The sequence below is a fragment of the Pristis pectinata genome, chromosome 18 (genome assembly GCF_009764475.1).
Source record: "Pristis pectinata isolate sPriPec2 chromosome 18, sPriPec2.1.pri, whole genome shotgun sequence".
Classification (NCBI taxonomy): Eukaryota; Metazoa; Chordata; class Chondrichthyes; order Rhinopristiformes; family Pristidae; genus Pristis; species Pristis pectinata.
In genome coordinates, this window is record NC_067422.1 from 4,295,447 (window position 1) to 4,315,970 (window position 20,524).

At 40.0% G+C, this 20,524-nt stretch overlaps 1 protein-coding gene across 5 annotated transcripts in view; it reads right to left on the minus strand.

Moving 5' to 3' along the window:
* The window catches only part of cep112 (centrosomal protein 112), a 408,417-nt gene that overhangs the window by 228,303 nt on the left and 159,590 nt on the right, over positions 1 to 20,524 (minus strand). For all 5 annotated transcript variants that reach the window (XM_052032681.1, XM_052032683.1, XM_052032682.1 and 2 more), the window contains 3 exons: positions 9,769 to 9,923; positions 5,307 to 5,436; positions 4,669 to 4,761 (listed from right to left, as the gene is read on the minus strand). In XM_052032681.1, the coding sequence (XP_051888641.1) occupies positions 4,669 to 4,761; positions 5,307 to 5,436; positions 9,769 to 9,923 (378 nt within the window). The remainder of the gene's footprint in view (positions 1 to 4,668; positions 4,762 to 5,306; positions 5,437 to 9,768; positions 9,924 to 20,524) is intronic.

The following is a 20,524-nucleotide window of genomic DNA, read 5'->3' on the forward strand; positions in this document are numbered from 1 at the left end:
GGGACTCACTGGACTGCTCTTACAGAGAGTTGGCATAGACTCAAGACTAGAAATAGCACCTTCTTTGCAATTACTGTTCTGTGATTCTCAGGTATTAACAATGTTATCACTGGAAGGTGAATACAACTGTAACAAATATAGGCTAAGCACACAGAAAATTCATAGGAATTTGTCTATCATGTCAGACCCACAACATTTTTATGGCATTGGGTTAGGCAAGCTGATTGTTGCACATTTTAATTCACATGGGATGAGAGCAGGGTCAAGGCTCAACACTGCTCATCCCTAACTGCAAATGAGTCACTTTCTTGAACTGCAGCAACCCTCATGGTGAATGTACTCCCTTAAAGTTGTGGTAATGCCAAGATTTTGACTGTGATAATATAAGTATTGCAAGTAAGGATGATGTGACCTGAGGGAAATTTCCAGGTAATGACCTTCTCTTGTTCATGTTGACTTCTGCGTTCGAGGTCAACAACAATGAAACTATGACCTACAGGCCAAATTTGACTCGGCAACTCTTAGCCTGGCCCTCTAAGTAACCCCTAGGCATGATACTCTGCCCTGCATTAGGCCTGGGAGGTAGTTCTGGCCATGGTAGGGGCAGAGGTTGGGAAATACAGTGAAAGAATTGGGTTGATGATTGTGGAAGAGTGGGATGTGGCTGAGGATATTGCCGGAGAGTGGTTGGGAAGAGAGTGCTATTCCACAGAAACAAAGGACTGCAGATGCTGGAATCTAGATGAAAAACACTATAATGCTGGAGGAACTCAGCAGGCCAGGCAGCACCCATGGAGAAAAGCAGGTGATCAACGTTTTGGGTCAGGACCCTTCTTCAGGACTGAAGATAGGAAAAGGGAAAGTCAAATATATAGGAGGGAAAAGCAGAGCAGTGATAGGTGGACAAGAGGGGAGGTGGGGTGGGCACAAGGTGGTGCATCTACCTATCACCACCTTGTGCTCATCCCACCTCCCCTCTTTTGTCCACCTATCACTGTTCTGCTTTTCCCTCCTATATAGAGCTTCCCCTTTTCCCATCTTCAGTCCTGTAGATTGCAATGCTGTTTGACGTAATTGCACATACCAGTGCCACTATGAGCTAGCATGTCACTTAGAGAGAAGTGCTGGTTTACCAACTTTACCAGTGGCCTTCTGGTCCAACCTGAAAAGTACAAAGGTTTGAGATAGAAATCATGCTTTTTTATTTGGGCAATGTCAAAGGTGCATTGGCAAGCTTCTGTGACACATTTGTGGATGGTAAACATGGTAATCCCATAGTTACCATAAATGTAAAATACATATCAAAAATGATGAAATAAAATCCCATTATTGCAGAAGATAGGTTCTTTAAAAAATAATAATGTCTCATCAACACACATTTGTCCACAATTATTTTGCTTACTCTACCTATTTTTGGCAGACATTAATTCATCAGATTTCCCAAGTGTCATCCAAGGGTGATTTTTATGTGAACTTAGCATTGACAAACAGCACAGACAGACACAAGAGACTACAGATGCTGAAATCTGGAGCAACAAACTATCTGTTGGAGAAACTCGATGGGTCGAGCAGCATTTGTGGGAGGAAAGGAATTGTCCATGTTTTGGGTCAAAACCCTGCATCAGGACAAAACTCATCCTGATGCAGGGTTTTGACCCGAAACGTGGACAATTCCTCATCTCCCACAGATGCTGTTCAATCCACTGAGTCCCTTGAGCAGATTGTTAGTGACTAACAGCAAGCTGCTTAACATGGTGTCCTTCGAAGCTGGGTCTTACTGTGGGCAGGCACAGTAGTGTAGCAGTTAGCATAATGCCATTACAGCGCCAGTGACCAGGGTTCAATTCCTGCCACTGTCTGTAAGGATTTTGTACGTTTTCCCCGTGGCTGCGTGGGTTTCCTGTAGGTGCTCTGGTTTCCTCCCACATTCCAAAGACGTATGGGTTAGGAAGTTGTGGGCATGCTATGTTGGCACTGGCAGCGTGGCAACACTTGCGGGCTGCCCCCAGAACACTCTACGCAAAAGATGCATTTCACCATGTGTTTTGATGTATGTGTGACTGAAAACGATATCTTATCCTATCCTCATCCAAGAACCAGACAACTGCACTTCTCAGCAGTGATAGTTGAATACTGATCAAAGGCCTTACCATTGGCCAGGTAAAAAGAACTTCCATAATTCCAATGTTGATATTTCTAATCTACTTTCGGTTGTTTCTCAGGCATTCATTGTTTATGCTCTTAAAGTTGCAGCATTGCAGGCTACATTTTGCAAAATCTAGAAAGCCATTTATCCACTGCGATCTTTCCTAACATGTTCAAGTAAGCCAGCCTTTTAGCATGTAAAGAAATAAATAAATTTGAACACAATTAAACACAAAATAAAGCAAAAATATTGAAAACTTGTCACAATATTAAAATCAACAAAAACAAATATAATAGTAAGAGATTTAACCTTGTAGATTATACTTAAAAAATTCAGCACAGTTTTGTAGTTTCAATCAGAATGCAGCATTTTCATAGAATGCTTATTAAATGCTTAATCCAGCTCACCCTTGCATTGCTTTGGACTTCGAAGAAAAATACATTATGTAAATTCAAATTGGGATTTACAACTTTATTCTCAAAGCTCCCCCTATTCATTTACTTCTCAAAAATGAACAGCTTAGCCTATAGTATGGCTGAATTGCATTTCCAGTTTTCCAACAGATGTCACACCAAAATGTGGTTGAAATATACACAATTTACAGGGCTTCATTTAATGGCTTACTCAACAACTTAATCCAAATAGAACTAATGGTGCATACTGTAGATACAGTACCTTCCACACAGTATTTGACTTCTACACCATGGCATCATCTCCAATGAAACTGGAAGAGGAACTAACTAAATAAAATCAACTAATTTCAGTAGATATTTTTCTTGGATTCAGAACTTAGCAGGAAGAGGGATGTCAGGCAAGTGGGAAGCTTTTGAAAGTGAGATTGGGAGAGTTCAGAGCCAACATGTTATTGTTAGAGTGAAGGCCAAGGGTCAACCATGATGACGAGGGATATTGAGGCCCTGGTCAGGAAAAGGGAGGCATATGTCACGTATAGGGAGTTGGGATCAAGTGAATCCCTTGAGGACTATAAGGGATATAGGAGTACAATTAAGGAGGAAATCAGGAGGGCAAAAAGGGACATAAGGCACCCTTGTCAGATAAGATAAAGCAGAATACTAAGAGATCCTCCAAGTATAATAAGAGCAAAAGGACAACCAGGGAGAGAATTGGTCCCCTCAAGGAAGAGTGAGGTTGTCTTTGTATGGAGCTACAGGAGATGGGTGAGGTCTTAAAATGAATACTTTTCATCTGCATTTACAGTGAATGATATCCTGAAAAAAAATCGATATTATGAAAGAGAAGGTGTTGGCAGTGTTGAGGTGCATAAAGGTGGATAAATCTCCGGGGCCTCGTCAAGTGTATCCTAGGGCATTTTGGGAAGAAGGTGAAGAAACTGCAGGGACCCTGGTAAGATCAAGTCATAGGAAGGATGTGATTAAGCTAGAGGATGCAGAAAAGATTCTCAACAATATTGCCAGGACTGGAGGACTTAAGTTATAAGGAGAGACTGGACTGGCTTGAACTGTTTACCCTGGAGTGAAGGAGGCTGAGGGGTGATTGTAAAATCACGAGGGGCATAGATAAGATGGATTGTCACAATCTTTTTCCCAGGGTAGGAGAGTCTAAAACTAGAGGGCATAGGTTTAAGGTGAGTGGGGGCTTAAAGGGGACCTGAGAGGCAGGTTTTTCACACAGACAGTGGTGGGTATGTGGAACAAGTTGCTAGAGGAAGTGGTAGAGGTGGGTACAATTACCCCCATCACCCATCTTCATGCCCCTCCCCCTCTTGGTTCCATCCACCCACGACACACACAGTTCACCCACAGGGTTTCCTCCCACTTCCCTATCTGGTTCCGTTTCCATCTGCCACCCCCTCCCCCCAACTGGTTCCCATTATCACATTCCTTACTTATCGGATTCCAGCACTGGTAGCCTTTGTGTTCCTGCTTATCACCCTCCAGCAGCTGTTTCCACTTTCGCCCTCCCCTCCCCACACCTCACTCCATCTGCCTCTACTTTTTTTTTGTCTGCCTCCATCTATCATCCACCTGCCGCTGTCTCCCAACTCCACTCCTCTCCCTCCCTACCTGGCTCAACCTGCCCATCAACCTTCACCCCTCATCTGTCCACCGATCACCTCGGACTCCTGTTCAACCACTCTCCCTCTCTTCTTTATACTGGCCATCTCCCCTCAGTCCTGATGCAGGGTTTTGACCCAAAACATTGACAATACCTTTCCTCCTATAGATGCTGCTCAACCCGCCGAGTTCCTCCAGCAGATTGTTTGTTGGTACAATTACAACATTTAATAGACATTTGGACAGGTACATGGATAGGAAAATTTAGGGGGACACAGGCCAAATGCAGGCAAATGGGACTAACTCAGGTAGACAACTTGGTCAGCATGGATGCTTTGGGCCAAAGAGCCCATTTCTGTGCTGTACAACTCTATGACTCTGAGATCTTTAGCAAATGCTAATAAGTTTTATATGAGTTCATTGGACTTTAATGAAACATTTATCAATTCATGTGTGTGATCTTCATCTAGCCTTCTATAAACCCACCCTTAACTGTTGCTGTTTCTGATGCTCATTTGCCTGCAGCTCTTTCTTCAGTTGGCTGACATTCTGCTCCAGTTCTTCAATAACAGCAGCTGCCTGTTTTATGAGGGCAGAAATGGAAAATAACAGTGAGATTAATACTCAGAATTTACAGAATACTTCTGCACAATTCTTAAACTCAGAATACAGCAAAACTGAATGCAATAAATGCTAATAGATAAAAACTTTATTGTAAAGGATAATTAGGGTGTTGTGAAGTAGCTGTAAAGATTTCAGCAAATAAAATATTCCAGTGATACAATTACAATATAGAAAGTGAAGTCAGAGATTTTTAAACATTAAAAACTGTGGCCTAAAGATTGCTTGGTGTCTGAAGAGCACATCAAACTGGGAGTGTGCAGAGAGCCTACAGAACGTTTTGTTTGAGGACTGGCTATTATAGTGGATGAGGCCCAAGGCATCGACAATGTAGATTGAGCCTGGCACTCTGCACCACAAAGCCTTTCATGCTTTCCCTGTGATGTGGAAAAGAAAATTGTCAAGTTGTTTGGGAGTGAGTGGAGAAAGAGGAATGGTCATCACTTCCTGGAGGCAAGGGTCAATATACAAATATGATGGTCAGGTTGGTAGCCTTCATATACCTTGGCTGCTGAGAGTGCATGCTCGTGCTTTATATTGTTCAACTCTGAGTCATGTTTAATTTGCATTTGCCTTCCGGTTTTCTCATGATCCTCCAACATTTGCTGCTTTTCCTTCTGAAGAGAGTTGTATCTATGAGGAAAAGAAAAGCATTTTTATTTTATTATAACGATTCCAGCTTTCTTCAGGGTCCATTTTGACAGCAAATGTATCCTTAATTAATGTTGGGCTTTAAACATTTCTCTCTGGATCACTGTTAAAGATGAAATAATATTTGATTGCCAATAGGTGTTAGCAACCAGCAAGACCTTCATTCCTAAGCAGTCAGCTATTAAAAACTTGTTTTGCATTTTGGGGGCCAGATGACATCATTAAACCGTTGCAAAGGATATTTAGTAAAGCAGTAAATGTTTACACAACGTAACACATGGTTTACCAAACCCTAAGGATAACACCTGGACTATGAAGACATCATTACTATAGATCATATAATCGAAACAATAACCTATCATGCAAATCATTAGCATCTTAAATGATGTTTATATTACAGACTGTTAAGCTATTTAATGGCATGTATGCATCAGATGAATATAATAAGGGATCATAAATAATGACTCAGTGAATGACATTCTTGTAAAAAGAGATTAGATTTCAGCTTCACAGCTGGCATTGCTTATGGTATAATATGATCAGATTTTTATCACAAATATATATACATGCAACAATCCATCTCAGTAGTACACAAACTTCTGTTAGCATTAAAAATTAAGCCCCTGATAAAAATGTAATCACTTGGTAGAAATGTTGTCATTGTTTTCAGATTACAAGATTTTAATCTGCACTGGTTTAGTGATAAGTAAATGATGCTCTATATTTCACAAGGCTATGGTAAAGGAAAATATTCAGCTTTTATTAACATTATTTCAGAGCCTGTTTTCGTTATTTTGCATTTTTCCTTCAGAATTCCTTTAAAACATGCATTTTTATGACAGCTTGCTCACTTATTCATGCAAAATATTCAAAACTAAACATGTTATTTGCCAAATGCTAATTTTGAAGCACATTATAACTAGCCTCTAGCAAATATTTAAACACAGTTTTAAAGCAAATCAAAATCATAAGTGATCAAAGACTGAATGTGCAAATCCATATCAAGCCACATTATTTCTGTGTTTGAGGAATCCAATCACATTTTTGCACCAGAATGAAAAAATGCAGCCATCTTTCAAAAGAATGTTGAAGGATAAATTAAAACTATGTTTCTCATGTTATTAAGCTCTCTGGGCGCCAATTTAATTGTCCAGTCGTTATCAGGTTCCCTTTTTGTAATAACCAAATCAATATTCCAAGCTTTAGCTTTAAAATGATTCAAGCATAGACTTTAAACAACTTTAGTTTCTTTAAACTTGCTCTTGAAATGGTAGGCAAAAGCTTGAAATTAGCAAAGTAACAATGTTTCAACAATACTTGTGGATAAAGGGAAGGAAAGGAGAAACACTACTTTTCAGAATTTACAGAAGAGGCACTTGGGGACCATTCTAATAACAAAATTAGCAGATTAAGGGCCTAGATATTAACTCAATTGCTGTCAGGCAGTTAAAGAGTAAAATATGAGAAATGTGCACATGGTTTTTGTTTACATTGATGGATGCTGGGGTATTTCAGTGCCTGGCAAGGATAGATGGGCATCTAATTTACATTTAACCCAGGCTTCCACAGTGAAACTGGAAACTTATTTAAAATGTACTGCTGCTGTACAGATTTTCCAGGAGTCAGAAAACCTAGGAATATGAGGCAGGAATTTCAGCTCCATAGGTTAAGTGCCTTTTCCTGCACAACTCAAGGGTCAAGTTAAGCAATAGCACTCTTCCTAAGTCTTTGCCTCCCTGTGGCAGATCACCCTCCTGCTCCTCACTTGATCACCACCATTCCCAAGGTCTGAGCATCACCCAACTCCTTCCCAGCACCATTTACAACTTCACCAACTGCGATCACTAATCCCTCCCTTCTTTTGTAGTAGTTGCTGACTTCCCCTGTTATATTTATCCATGGAATGGTTAAAGCATGGAAGGAGGTCTTTTAACCTGCCATGTAATGTCACACTCCCCCATCCTATTTCTTTAGCCCCGAAAATGCTTCCTTTCAGATATTTATCCAACTCCATTTTCAATGCTACAATTAAATTTGCCTCCACTACACCTCCTGATTGGCCATTTCAGATCCTAACCCCTTCTTACATTAGTTTGAGTTCTTTTCCCTATCATCTCTTCATTACGTCCCTTGTTCTCTACCCTCTTGCCAATAGGAAGAGTTTCTATCTACTGTGTATACCCTCGAGGTGCAAGAGACTTTTGATCTGCCTTTGTTTTTGTCTGCCTCCACCTATCATCCACCTGCCTGTTTCCCAACTCCACCCCTTCCCTTCCCCTACCCAGTCCGTCATTCCACACCCCCACATCTGCAGTTCACCAATCACCTCTGTCTCACCACTCCCCCCTCCACTTTGTACCAGCTATCTTCCCTCTCCACTTTCAGTCCTGATGCACGTCTCAACCTTAAACATTGACAATTCTTTTCCCCCACAGATGCTGCTTGACCTGCTGAGTTCCTCCAGTATTATAATATTCCACAGCTATCCTACACATACTCAAACACACTCTTCAGCCTTAACACAGCAGCATCATAAATATTTAACACTATATAACCGCAATATAGCTGCAATAAAATTACCTTTGTCTCCACATCCCTTGCCACATATGGAGCAGAATTTTAGGAGTTTGCTGTAAATGCCTCCACGTGCTGCCCTACCATTGATTTTGATGCTTTGATAACAGATTTGAGTTTAGTCTCCAAGTCTGAACATGAACAAGCATTGCATGCAGATTGTAGCTTAACAACAGAGGTTGGATTGACCTTGGTTCCGGAGTGGAGGTGACGAAGGCCAAATACTTTCACATTCATCCTGTAGATTAGTTTACTCCAGTGGGAAGTTTGTTGGAGGTGAGGTACCAAACTAAAACTAGAAAGATGGCGAGAGTGATGACATACCCTTGCTTGACACCAATCTGAACTTGGACTTGATGATATATTTGTCAGAATTATGGCTTGCATGTCACCCTGCCACAGGCATAGAATGGAGAGGAGTTTCTGAGGGCAGAAAAATGTGAGGAGGATACTCCACAATTGTTCTCATTTGACAGAGCCAAAGACTTTTGCAAGGTTGAATAAAGCCATGTATTATAGTTGAAACTGTTCCTGCACTTTTCTAGGAGTTGTCGCTCGGTGAAAATCATGGACATTATACATCTTGATGTGAGGGATCTGCTACTCCATCAGCTATGATCAGTTAATTATGCACAAACATTGAAGCTGAAACCATAAACTTCCAAACTTTAATGCAACAACATGATAGGTATTAAATAAGAATGGGGGAAAATATTACTCAGGTCAAATGGGTGCAAATAACATCGGCAGAGGCTATTTACTAGGAGCTCTTCCGAACAGGCACTATACAGCTGAAGCTCTGCCCAGCCTCATTATAAGCAGACCTCCACCTCATGACCATTCAAATATTTTCCACAGCCACGAAATTTTCCAGTCAGTTCAACCTTTCGAGCTTCAAAAGCATGTGCATACTGGCTTAGACTAAATACTGCACAGACCAGAGATTAGTTGGCACAATGTGCATCAGGATGCACGGAAACCTGATCATTTTCATTCAAGACTACAGTCAAACCCAGAGGGAATGGACATAAAGTACCCTGCACATGGACCTTAGCAGTCTAGTTACTAACTGGTTGCAATGCAGCTGGGGTAAAACGGGGCTCAGTTTTCTGTGATTGTTAATAAAGGAGCATGCGCTCAACTGATTAGGTTCTCATGCTTGCATTATCAATCCTAGTTAGTCTGGTTTAGGATTTTCAGATCTTATTCCCTTTTATGGAGCTGCCTTTGCCTTTTCTTTCTTTTAAACGGATCGTACATGCAAGAGATATACAGCACAATAAATCTCTAAACACTTTCCTATTAAAAACCCTACAGTAATACAGCTGCAATGCTTCACAGGCTTCTTCTCCTGCATGTGGCGTCATATATTCTTGGATGCAGAGGTGAAACATTTTTCACAAAGGCATTCATTAGAACGGGGGATTCAAAGACTTGCTGAATACAATTAACCTTTTTTGAAGTCATCTGTTCAAAAAGACCTGCTGTCCACCCTTGATATACAGATATATATGACTAAATGCTGCCAACTGTGTTTGTCTGCCCTATTCAATCTAAAAGTCTATCCAAAATATTCTTTTTAAAGAAGTTAATTTTTGATTTGCATTATTGGAACATCAGGAATTTATCCATCTGATCCTGCTTTCTATCCTATGCACTTTCCTCCTTCTTTATGCTGGTCCTTGTGTTGCAGGGAGAGAACAAGGAGGCATTTCATACTATTTTCTGGGCATTATGTACCTTAATTTTATCTCCTGCAACTCCAGACAAATCGCTTGACAGCGTTGCTCCAGTTCTCCCTTTTCTTGAATCAGTTTCTGTCGCACTAAGGTACTATTCTCAGCCTCCACAGTCAATTGCTGGACACGAGTCTCCAGTTCTTTCACAGTATGGTTCTGCAAATGCAAAGAGATGGATGATTCTTTCTCAGATTTTGCTTCCCTTCCACAGAAACAGGTGACCTAAATTCAAAGACTGTCTCGAAATAAATGAATTGATTATATACGTTGCATCTTTTGACCTCCCCATTCAATAATCACAATATGGTTTAATAAACGCATCATGATATACCCTCAATAGATAATTAATAAGTCAACATGTCACAATATTCGTTGCTTTTCAGCTTCCTGTGGTGACAGTTGAATGCAGATATTTATTTGGTAGCTCACTGAAAATCTATACCATGATAGCCAACTCATTACTACCACCAGAAACGTTACTTCTACTTGAAGACTTCACCATTTTCGTCCTGTTTACATTTGAGAGGCTTCTGGGTGAGCTCCAGCCTGAACTTTTTTCCATGCCTTTTTTATTAAAAAGACTATTTGCAGATCAGCATACAGATTTAAGAATTCAGGCAATGCTACACGTGAGTTTTAGTGAGTACCTATAGTTCAGGAACATTCAACTTCCAGCATTTGGTAATTACATTCCAACCTACTTAAATAAAAGATCCAGCAGGCTTTAGGCTGGGATGGGGAACTCTGAGCTTCAGTAAGTTCTCCCTCTCTACCGCTCGATCACAAAACATACTGATTCCAAATTTCAACTGTAAATCTTTCAAAGTGTTGAACATCTTGTGCCAAACTCAAAATATGGAATTTTAATCTGTGATTTTCAATCATGCCTGGGTTGTGCCATGTAGTGGCACTTGCTTCAATTTTTTTTTAATACAATGTGCATTTGTGTACAGAACATTTCTTTGGATAACAGTCTCCAGAATATCCTGATGGCCTTTATGACAATTATGGGTAGAAATTCATCCTCTGATATATGTGCGAAATGCATTCTCAGGTAATGCATGTGCATAGAACTGTGCTTTAGAAATTCTGTTTCATTGCCTTTATTACAGAGAACAAATTTCTACTCCAATGAGCAGATTTTCCCCTAAATCCTACTGACATAATTACATGAGGGGCATTAGGTATAAGATCGAATATCCTAAGAATCTGAAACTTTTCCTTCCACAACATCCTTCCTTGCAGTTATGTATTGATAATTCAGATCTTTTTCTTCCTGCCTGATCTAGGGCGTGCACTAGGATTAGTACAAGGATTATTATCCCAGAGACTCATTCCTTATTGTAGAATGTAACTTCTTGCAATCTCTTTGCAAAAACTTCCCTCAGGAGGGGTCATCGACCCACAATGTTGACTCTGTTTTTCTCTCCACAAATGTGGCCTGATCTGTGTTTCCAGCATTTTCTGCTTTTTTATTGCTTACTGACAACTTTTGTTTAAACTGGAGGCATAAGTTTCGATTTCATGTGGTATTGAGGGAATGCTGAACTATCAGAAGTGGCATCTTTCAGACAGACGACACTAAGCCTACCTGATGAGACTGTCAAAAATATCCTAAGGCTCTGTACAGACTGTTTTTTTCTGGTGATAATTCATCCCTAACCTGTACTAGATGAAAATCAGAATTCACTGGGGGTATAGCCATAGTGATGGGAAAGGGTGGGATTAGGGAACGTGAGAAGGTCACTGACTGATTGACTGACAAGAATTAGAATCTTTTATTTGACTCTGCTGGCTCAGAAGCCAATACTTGCCAGTGAAGGTAGGATGATGGACACATGGCACTTTACATGGATAGGATAGGATGTAGGCATCAGATCTTCGGATGGACTGCAGATAGTGAAGATTGGGAGGTCAGGAGAAAGTGCATTGAAAGTGGCCAATCAAGTTGTGACAGAGGTTTCTGTATCAGATGGGAAAGGGGGGGGGGGGGAGCTAAGTAATATACAGAAAATAGAGCAAGGCATTCTAATGATGAATATAATTGGAATTTGGATGCTCAACTTGGCTTCAAATGAAATGTTTACAGTTACATTCTGTCTAGGCCTCAGAGAGTGGGAAGGAAATGGACGTTGTAGATAGCAAAAACTTTGTGACTCCATTTCCTGAAATTCATTGCAAAACTCCCATCTCCACCTCATCCTCCAACTGAGATCTTTGAATCCAATTTAGTTCACACCTCTTTTGGTTATGACATCTATTGCTATTGCTCTGCAAACCTCTATCCTGAAGGCACTAAATGAATGCAAGTTGTTGTTCAGAAAATGCAATAGTAATCTTATAAAACAAATGAGATGAAGTTGTTCTTTGCAATGGTTTCACTTTAGAAAGGAAAGTGAATTATGTGATCTACCTGAACTGTTTTATGTGATGCAACATTTGCTATTAGACAATTACTTGCTGAAACACAGAACTGCACTATAAAAAAACACTAATCTCTTGTCTTTTTTTTTGCAAACCCAGTTGTGATCTCACAATTGTTCAAGCTCCCTGGTCTGCTTCTAGGTAAAAGCAATCATCAAACATCTTGTTTGCAGGAGATTGGGCAAGAGATAAGAGAAGAAAGGCACTCCAATTGAAGCTACTAAGATTTTTGCAGGGGTAAAAAAATCATCCATCTACAGAAACAGCTGGTGATGACAGGGAATGATCAACACACATCAAGGTAGATTACTGAATAGACATTAGATTGACAATGACATGAAAATCCCAATAGAATACTCATTACGTGTAAGGAAACCTGAAAATGCCGGGAACAGTCAGCAAGTCAGGCAGCATCTGTGGAAAGGGAAACAGAGTTAATGTTTCAAGTCAGAACTGGGGAAAAAGAAACTTTGAATGTAAACATTAATTTTGTTTCTCTTTGCAAAGATGCTGCCTGACTGTTCACTGTTTCCAAGACTGCCTATTTTTGTTTTGGATTTCCAGCATCTGCATTTCATGTACATATGTACTCATTACATGTACATACGAGGTGTACACATTTCATGTACTCATTACACGTACATATGAGGTGTATGGTGAAATATTGGCACTTCATCCACCATCACCATTAAATGCCTCCTGTAAAGATTAATAGCTTTCCTTGCTTTACACGTGTTTGATGCATTTTCACAGCATCAGCTTTTCTCTCTTCTACCTTCTAGGAAAAGAAAAGGAGCTTGAAAGCCCAGATGACCAGAGTCAAGAACAGCTTCTTCCCCACTGCTGTCAGACTTCTGAACCAAACACCTCTTTCACATCCCCTTCTCAGTGGTGCTGCCAAGTTCACAAACCCTTAATTCTACCTCTTCTGTTATTGTCACATTAGCCTTTCTTTTTCCACTACTTCAGTTTGTACTACTATACTTTCCACCATTCCATTGTTTTTACACTCGCCATTGTATTTATTATTACCATGTATACTGTTTACATAATTACCATGTATACTGTTTGCTCTGCTCTTATGCAAGCTTCACATGAGCAAGGAATTTCATTGCACTCTGGTGTATATGACAATAAACTAATCTGAATGTAAACCTACTAATTATGAAAAAGAGAAGATTCTGAAACTATGTAAGAGATTATATTGCCAATCTGGCAACTACAGAATGGATTTAATTTTTCCTTTCTTTCCCTCTTTTCCAACATAATTAATACGACAAGTTGTTAAGTAAACTTCTCTGTTAATGCAAAGGAGTAGTAAGTCCACAAGATCAGGAAATCACTAACTAGTCTGAAACTGACAGCTCTATGTTCAGCTTCAAAAATTGTATTTTTCTCCTGAAAAGGGGCCACTTGTGGCAAAAGCATTTAATAGGTGCCTCTCTTCACCAAAACAAAATGCTGTACTCTTTTCCCAAGGCAAACGTGTTGGGTCTGGTTCATTGAATCCCCAAACTTTGGCTTTTGATAATGCTGATACTATGCATGATACTTATTGATCATAAAGCTGATTTGGGACATCAATCATTTAGTTTAATATATCCAAAAACACTGCAGCAACTCCTTTAATGTCAAGAAAAACAAAGTTTTCAGTATAAAAGTCAAAATGTGAGGAGCTATCATAAAAAATTTCAAGACAAACTGAAGCACTGCAGAAAGATGTTTAATAATTGTTTCTCTCAATGCTCCTCCCTGAAGACTTTAACTTAACTGGGATATATTTCAATGTTCCGATTTCAATTGCTCTCTGATCATTTGCCCAAGTGGCAAGTCATCACTTGCGATCCTAACAGCAAATGTCAACAGACTGATTTTGTATATACTACAACAGAGTTTTAAGAACAGAAGTAGGCCAATGAACCCGTTGAAAATGTTTGGAAATTTGGTTAGATCATACCTGACTTGTTTCTTTGCAACGTTTACTTGTTTTGGTTCTACTACAGAAACCTATCAATCTTAGTTATGACATTTTCAACTGAGCTCACCCCCCCACCCCCACCTCTAGCCTCAGGTGCTTTTTTTTAAGAGGGAGGGGTGGGGAAGAAGCTCCAGTTTTCGCCACCATTTGAATGAAGGAGTGTTTCAGAAGTCACCAATGAGATAAGAACATGAACTACCTCATAGTCATAGAACAGCACAGAACCAGCCTTTGGTCCATAAACACTAGTCCCATTTATCTGCAATAGGTCCATACCCTAACTCTAATTTTAAGGTTATAACCAAAGGAAATAGTTTTTTCTCTGCCTTCTTTATCAAATCATTTAATCATTGCAGTGAACACTCACAGTGAATGTTCCACTAGGAACTGATGACTAATATCCAGGAGCGGAAATCCTGGCTGATATTTCTATTCCTTAACTCAAGACTATTTGGATCAATTCAGGCAATGGTCTGGTGTAGTCAGTAAGAATTTAAACCAACCAAAAATATTTATTAAAAGGTAGGTAGAATATGGAGTCGCAATTTTCCTTTGACTTTTTTTAGACTCTACCTTCTGGGCCAGTAAATAAAGACTTGATGTCCACTGAAACAGGACAGTTTTATCTGAACAATTAAATTCATTCCTACATTCGAAACCTTCATCTGACCACTACTAACATGGTCAAAGGTTAACAGCAATCAAGATAACAGTCATTACAAAATCATTAAAGCTGACCTCTACACTCTTTCTAAGTACTCACTGATGTTTTAAAAAGAATAGACTTATTTCAGCATCATGTTACAATTCAAAAGGAATGGCAGCAAGATAGTTAAGTTATCAGACTAGTGATCCAGAGAGCTGGACAAATGCTACCGAGACACACGCTCAAATCTTGCCAAAGCAATGGTAGATGAAAATTCAGGTCATTAAATAATCTGGGGTTTATATAAAAAGAAGAAGCCTTGATGTTGGTGGCCATGAAATTACCTGAATGTCATAAGAGCCCACTAATATCTATATCCGGACTACCTTACATGTGATCCTGACCTGCAGTTATTTGATTAACCCACCTGAATAAATACACTACAGCACAGGCCCTTCAGCCCACAATGCCTATGCCAACCACGATGAGATCCATGATGCCATGATACTAATCCCATCTGCCTACATGTGGTCTATATCCCTCCATCCCTGCCTGTTCATGTGCCTGTCTAAATGCCTCTAAAACATTGCTGTTATATCTGTTTCCACCACTTCCCCTGGCAGCATGTTCCAGGAAACCGCTACTCTCCGTGCAAAAAAACTTGCCTCGTAAATCTCCTTTAAACTTTCCCCCTCTCATCTTAAAACTATGCCCTCTATACTTAACGTTTCCATCCTGGGAAAATGACTGACTATCTACCATATCCATGCCTCTCCTAATCTTATATTCTTCTATCAAGTCACCCCTCAGCCTCCAACACTCCAAAGCAATCCAAGTTTGTCCAACCTCTCCCTCCAGCAGTAAAGGGCAAGGTTGGCAAGATAAGGGAACATTGCTAGCCCTGAACTCTTCCTAATTCAGGCAATAACCTAGTGAACCTTTTCTGCACCCTCTCCAAAGTCACCACATCGTTCCTGTAATACAGTGACTAGAACTGCACACAATACTCCAAATATGACCTAACCAAAGTTTTACACAGCTGGAACATGACTTCCCTATTTTTATACTCAAAATCACTCACAGCCCAGTCAGTCTGGCCAAGTTGTCCTCTGAGGTAACTGGAGGCCGGTGTCCACATTGGGAGAACTGAACCAGATACTCAAAGAACAGCCTAACATCGTTGTATGCATAGACTCATACCTTTCAGCCAACATTCCACACCCCTTTGTAATGATCTCTGGGTGCGTCCCATTCCACTGTCAGGAAAGACAGTCCTGGTGACAACACAGTGGTATGCAGTGGGATTGTCAACACTGATGCCAAATTCCATAAAATGGTCAAACAGGGAAGACTACCACTTCAGGTCCTCCCTCAGCTGATGAATTGGTACACCTCCATCTTGGAATATATTGTGAGAGTAGTATGGACAAATCCAATTAAGACAAATCATGCTTCCCATAACATTCTGGGATATACCTGGCCTTTATGTATTTCAAGATCTCCAACACCTCCTCCTTCATTATGTTGATATGCTCCAATATATCACTGTTCCCTTCCCTGAACTCACTAGCTTGCATGTCCTTCTCCACAATAAAAGCAGATGAGAATTATTCATTTAAGACCTCATCCATTTCCCATGGCTCCACATACAGATTGCCACATTGGAATTTAACAGGACCTACTCTCTCCCTAGCTACCCTTTTACTCTTAATATAGTTATAAAACCTTTTACGGTTCTCTTTTATTTGATCTTCCAGGGATATCTCATGGTCCCTTTTTGCCCTTTTAATTTCCTTCTTAAGTGTACTCCTGTATCCCTTAAACTCTTCAAGGTGCACACTTGATCCCAGCTATCTACACTTGACATATGCCTCCTTCCTTTTCCTGACCGGACCCTCAAAATCCCTTGTCAACCAATGTTCCCTAATCTTGCCAACCTTGCCCGTCACTCTAGCAGTGAAGGGTGAGGTTGGCAAGATTAGGGAACATTGCTAGCCCTGAACTCTTCCTATCTCACTTTTAAAAGACTCCCACTTGCCAGATATCCCTTTACTTGCAAACAGCCTCTCCAGAATTTTTCTTCCAGCTGTAGGCAGCATTTACTGATTACAGATTATGAGAGGCATAGACAAAATTGACAGCTGGTACCTTTTTCCTAGGGTCAAAATGTCCAATACTAGAGGATATACATTTGAGGGAGGGAAAGTTTAAAGGGGATGTGTGGCACAAGTTTTATTTTACACAGAGTGGGCGGCACCTGGAACGCATTGCCAGGGTGGTAGTGGATGCAAGTGCAATAGAGGTATTTAAGAGGCTCTTAGATGGGCACATGAATGTGCAGAGAATGGAGGGAGATGGACACTGGGTAGGCAGAAGGGATTAGTTTAGGTAGGCATTTAATCAGTTCAATATAATATCGTGAGCCAAAGGGCCTGTTCCTGTGCAGTTCTGTTCTGTGTTATATGGACTCTCCAACAACCTACTCACAGGTGCTGCACTTGGGCTTCACTAGGACCTCTTGGCTCTCGTCCTCAATAAGTCCTGGGCAAGTTTGAATAAAAGAGCTGAATTCCAGACATGGGTATGAATGGCAGCATTTGATCAATTTTGGCATTCTATATTTCTCCTAATTATTTTTACCATCCGTTTAATCCTGTTTCTGTGCTTGCTCTATTTGTCTTTCTCTTTGTTCAGTTCCTTAAACAATACTCTTCTGTAAAATCTTTCAGTTCAAGCTAAAATGTTACATTAGAGGCAGAATGATCCCCAGGCTGGTTTCACGCACTCCTATCAACTGTTAAGGAGCAATATGACAAAGGCTTTAGCACTTATTGACCTCTCACAGCTGCAGATGGTATGATGCTCAAAAGGCAAAGCAAGAAAAAAATGTAATATCCTTGCAATATAAAAATTTCCATTATTTCCTGACTAACTCACCTCACCAGGAAAGGGCATCGATTTCAAATGCATTTTCCTGTTTTATGTGACTAAATAAACATTGCTGAGAGAGCTTGAACATTCATCATTTGTTGAGCAAATTATACAGTATTTATGGTTTTCCGCTTTCCATAAACATTTCCAATCATCCTATTATCCACTTATTATCCATTTACATCCTGGTGCTCACATAAACTTGATGCATCTTGTCCAAGGGCTCCAATCTGAACCCTTCAACTGATAACTGGCTTTGACCCTGCATGAAGGTTTTCCTGAGAACAAGCAATTGAAATGCAGTGCCTGTAAGTGAGCAGGAAGTTGTTTGCATGAGAAGAGAATGAACAGGGGATTTTAAGCTCGAGTCTCCAGAATGGGACTTGAATGTATAAATGTCTGATTCTGAGAGGGGATGAGCCACAGCTCACGAGGAGAGCCTTGTATGTAAGCTATTTTTTTGATAACATGTCGAGATAATTAGTCAAACTCCAAACCAGTCATTCCACTATTGGATTTCATTCCACAGTCATTCCACTATTTCACAAAACATTTTTTTTAAAAGCAGATTTCACTGACCATGTTGATAATCTTAGGAGAAAAACTGAACCAATATTGTTGCCTTGGCATATTACTTTGTTTATAGGACTCATTAATCTAACAGCTTATCATTATGGTTAAAGAGATGAAAATCTAAATATATTGAACATATTAAATAGAAGCAGAAAGAGGCCATTCTGCCATTCAATAAGATCATGAAAGAACCCCGTATTCATCAATTCCCTTGAAGTCCAAAAATGCATCTATCTCTGCTTTAAATATACAGTAATTAGGTAAAGAATTACAAAGATTCACTTCCCTCTGGGTAAAGAAATTTCCTCTCATCTTTGTCCTGTACAGTCAACCCTTTACTTTGAGATTGACCCCTGGTTCTAGACACCCCAGCAAACAAAGCATCATCCCAATAGCTACCCTGTCATGCCCCAAAAGAATTTTGAACATTTCTCCTTTTGTTCTTCTAATCTCCAAATTTAGGCCAGTCTGCTTAATATCTCCATACGACAATCCACAATCTTAGGAACCAAACGATGAGCGTTTGTTGCCCTCCCTTTATCACAAGTATATAGAGTGTGCGGGTCCAGTCTCCCAATCTTTCTTGAGGAGTTAGTGAAAATGAAGAACTGAAGGAAATAATTATTAGTCTAAAAACAGCATGAAAGAAGTTGGTGTGCTTGAAAGCTGATAAATCCCAAGGGCCTGATGACCCACATCCCAGAGTTTTGAAACAGGCAGCTTTAGAGATAGTTAGCATTTTAAAAGGTTGTGTAGATTCTGGAATTGCTTCTGTGTATTGGAGGATAGCAATTTAAGAAAGAAGGGAGAGTGCAAACAGGGAACTAATGACCAGTTGGCCTAATGGCAGAGGAAGGCCAAATGCTGGAATCTATAATGAGGATTGTAGTAACTGAATACCTAGAAAAGAATAGGATTTAGCAACATCAACATGGATTTAAGGAGGGAAAATGACATTTGACTAATATGTTAGTATACTTTGAGGATGTGACCACATGAGTAAATAAGAGGGAACCAGTGGATGTGGTGCATTTGAATTTCCAGAGGCTTTCAGTCCCGCATCTGAGTTTGGTTAACAAGATTAGAGCACACAGAACTGGAAATAATGTACTGTTGTGGATTGAGAATTGGTTATTGGACAGAAAGCAAAGATTGGGAATAAATGCATCCTTCTCAGATTGACAGGTTGTAACTAGTGGGTACAGGAGAAATTGTACCCACCATTCAAGGTTTATACCAATCATCTGGCTGAGGGAACAAAATTTACAAATTGATTACAATACTAAACAAGGTGGGATTGGAAATACAGAGGAGGATACAAAGAGATTTCAAGGGGATATGGACAGTGCAGATGGAATATAAGGAGGAATAAAATGGTCATCCATTTTGGTACACTTAACAGAGAAGAAGAGTTTTGTTAAATGGTGAGAGATTAGATAGCCAAGAGGCACAGTTTGAGAATAAGGGATACACCATTTAGAACTGAGGTGAGGAGAAATTTCTTCACTCAGAGGGCAGTTAATCTTTAGAACTTTTTATTCTGAATGGCTGTACAGGCTCAGTCACGTTCATTCAGAACAGAGATTGATAGATTTCTGAAGATGAAGGGAATCAAAGGATTTGGTGACAGTGCTGGGAAATGGCACTGAGAAAGATCAGCCATGATCTTGAATGGTGGAGCAGGCTTGAAGGCCCAGATGGCCTGTGTTACGGACTTGGTGAAAGTCCCTTTAAGAGTGTGTGTGTGTGTGTGTGTGTGTGTGTGTGTGTGTGTGTGTGTGTGTGTGTGTGTGGCGTGCTTACGTCAACAGAAGATAAAGGACGTAATGACGTTGTTGAAGAGGTCAGTCGAAGAAGAGAGAGAGAGAGAAGGGAGAGAGACACCAGCCTGCTAGTGTTCTCTATCGATGGATGAGAAACAATAACTGTGTCTGCCACTGAAATTGGGCACAGTATCCCAGACGTGCCCCCAATTTTGTCACGAACCAGCAACAAAAGAAACACACTGAGCATAATTCAGTGTTAAAACTATTTTATTAATCACTACTTATGATAGTATGAAAAATAGAAGTAAAAATGTTAGTATGTTTTAATTCAAAAATGTTAAACCTTGAACATTAACCCCAAAAACTAAACTCTTCATGTGTGTGTGTGGTAAAGTCCCAAACTCCAAGTCCAGGAATGGTTCTTAAAGTTCAGTTCCGC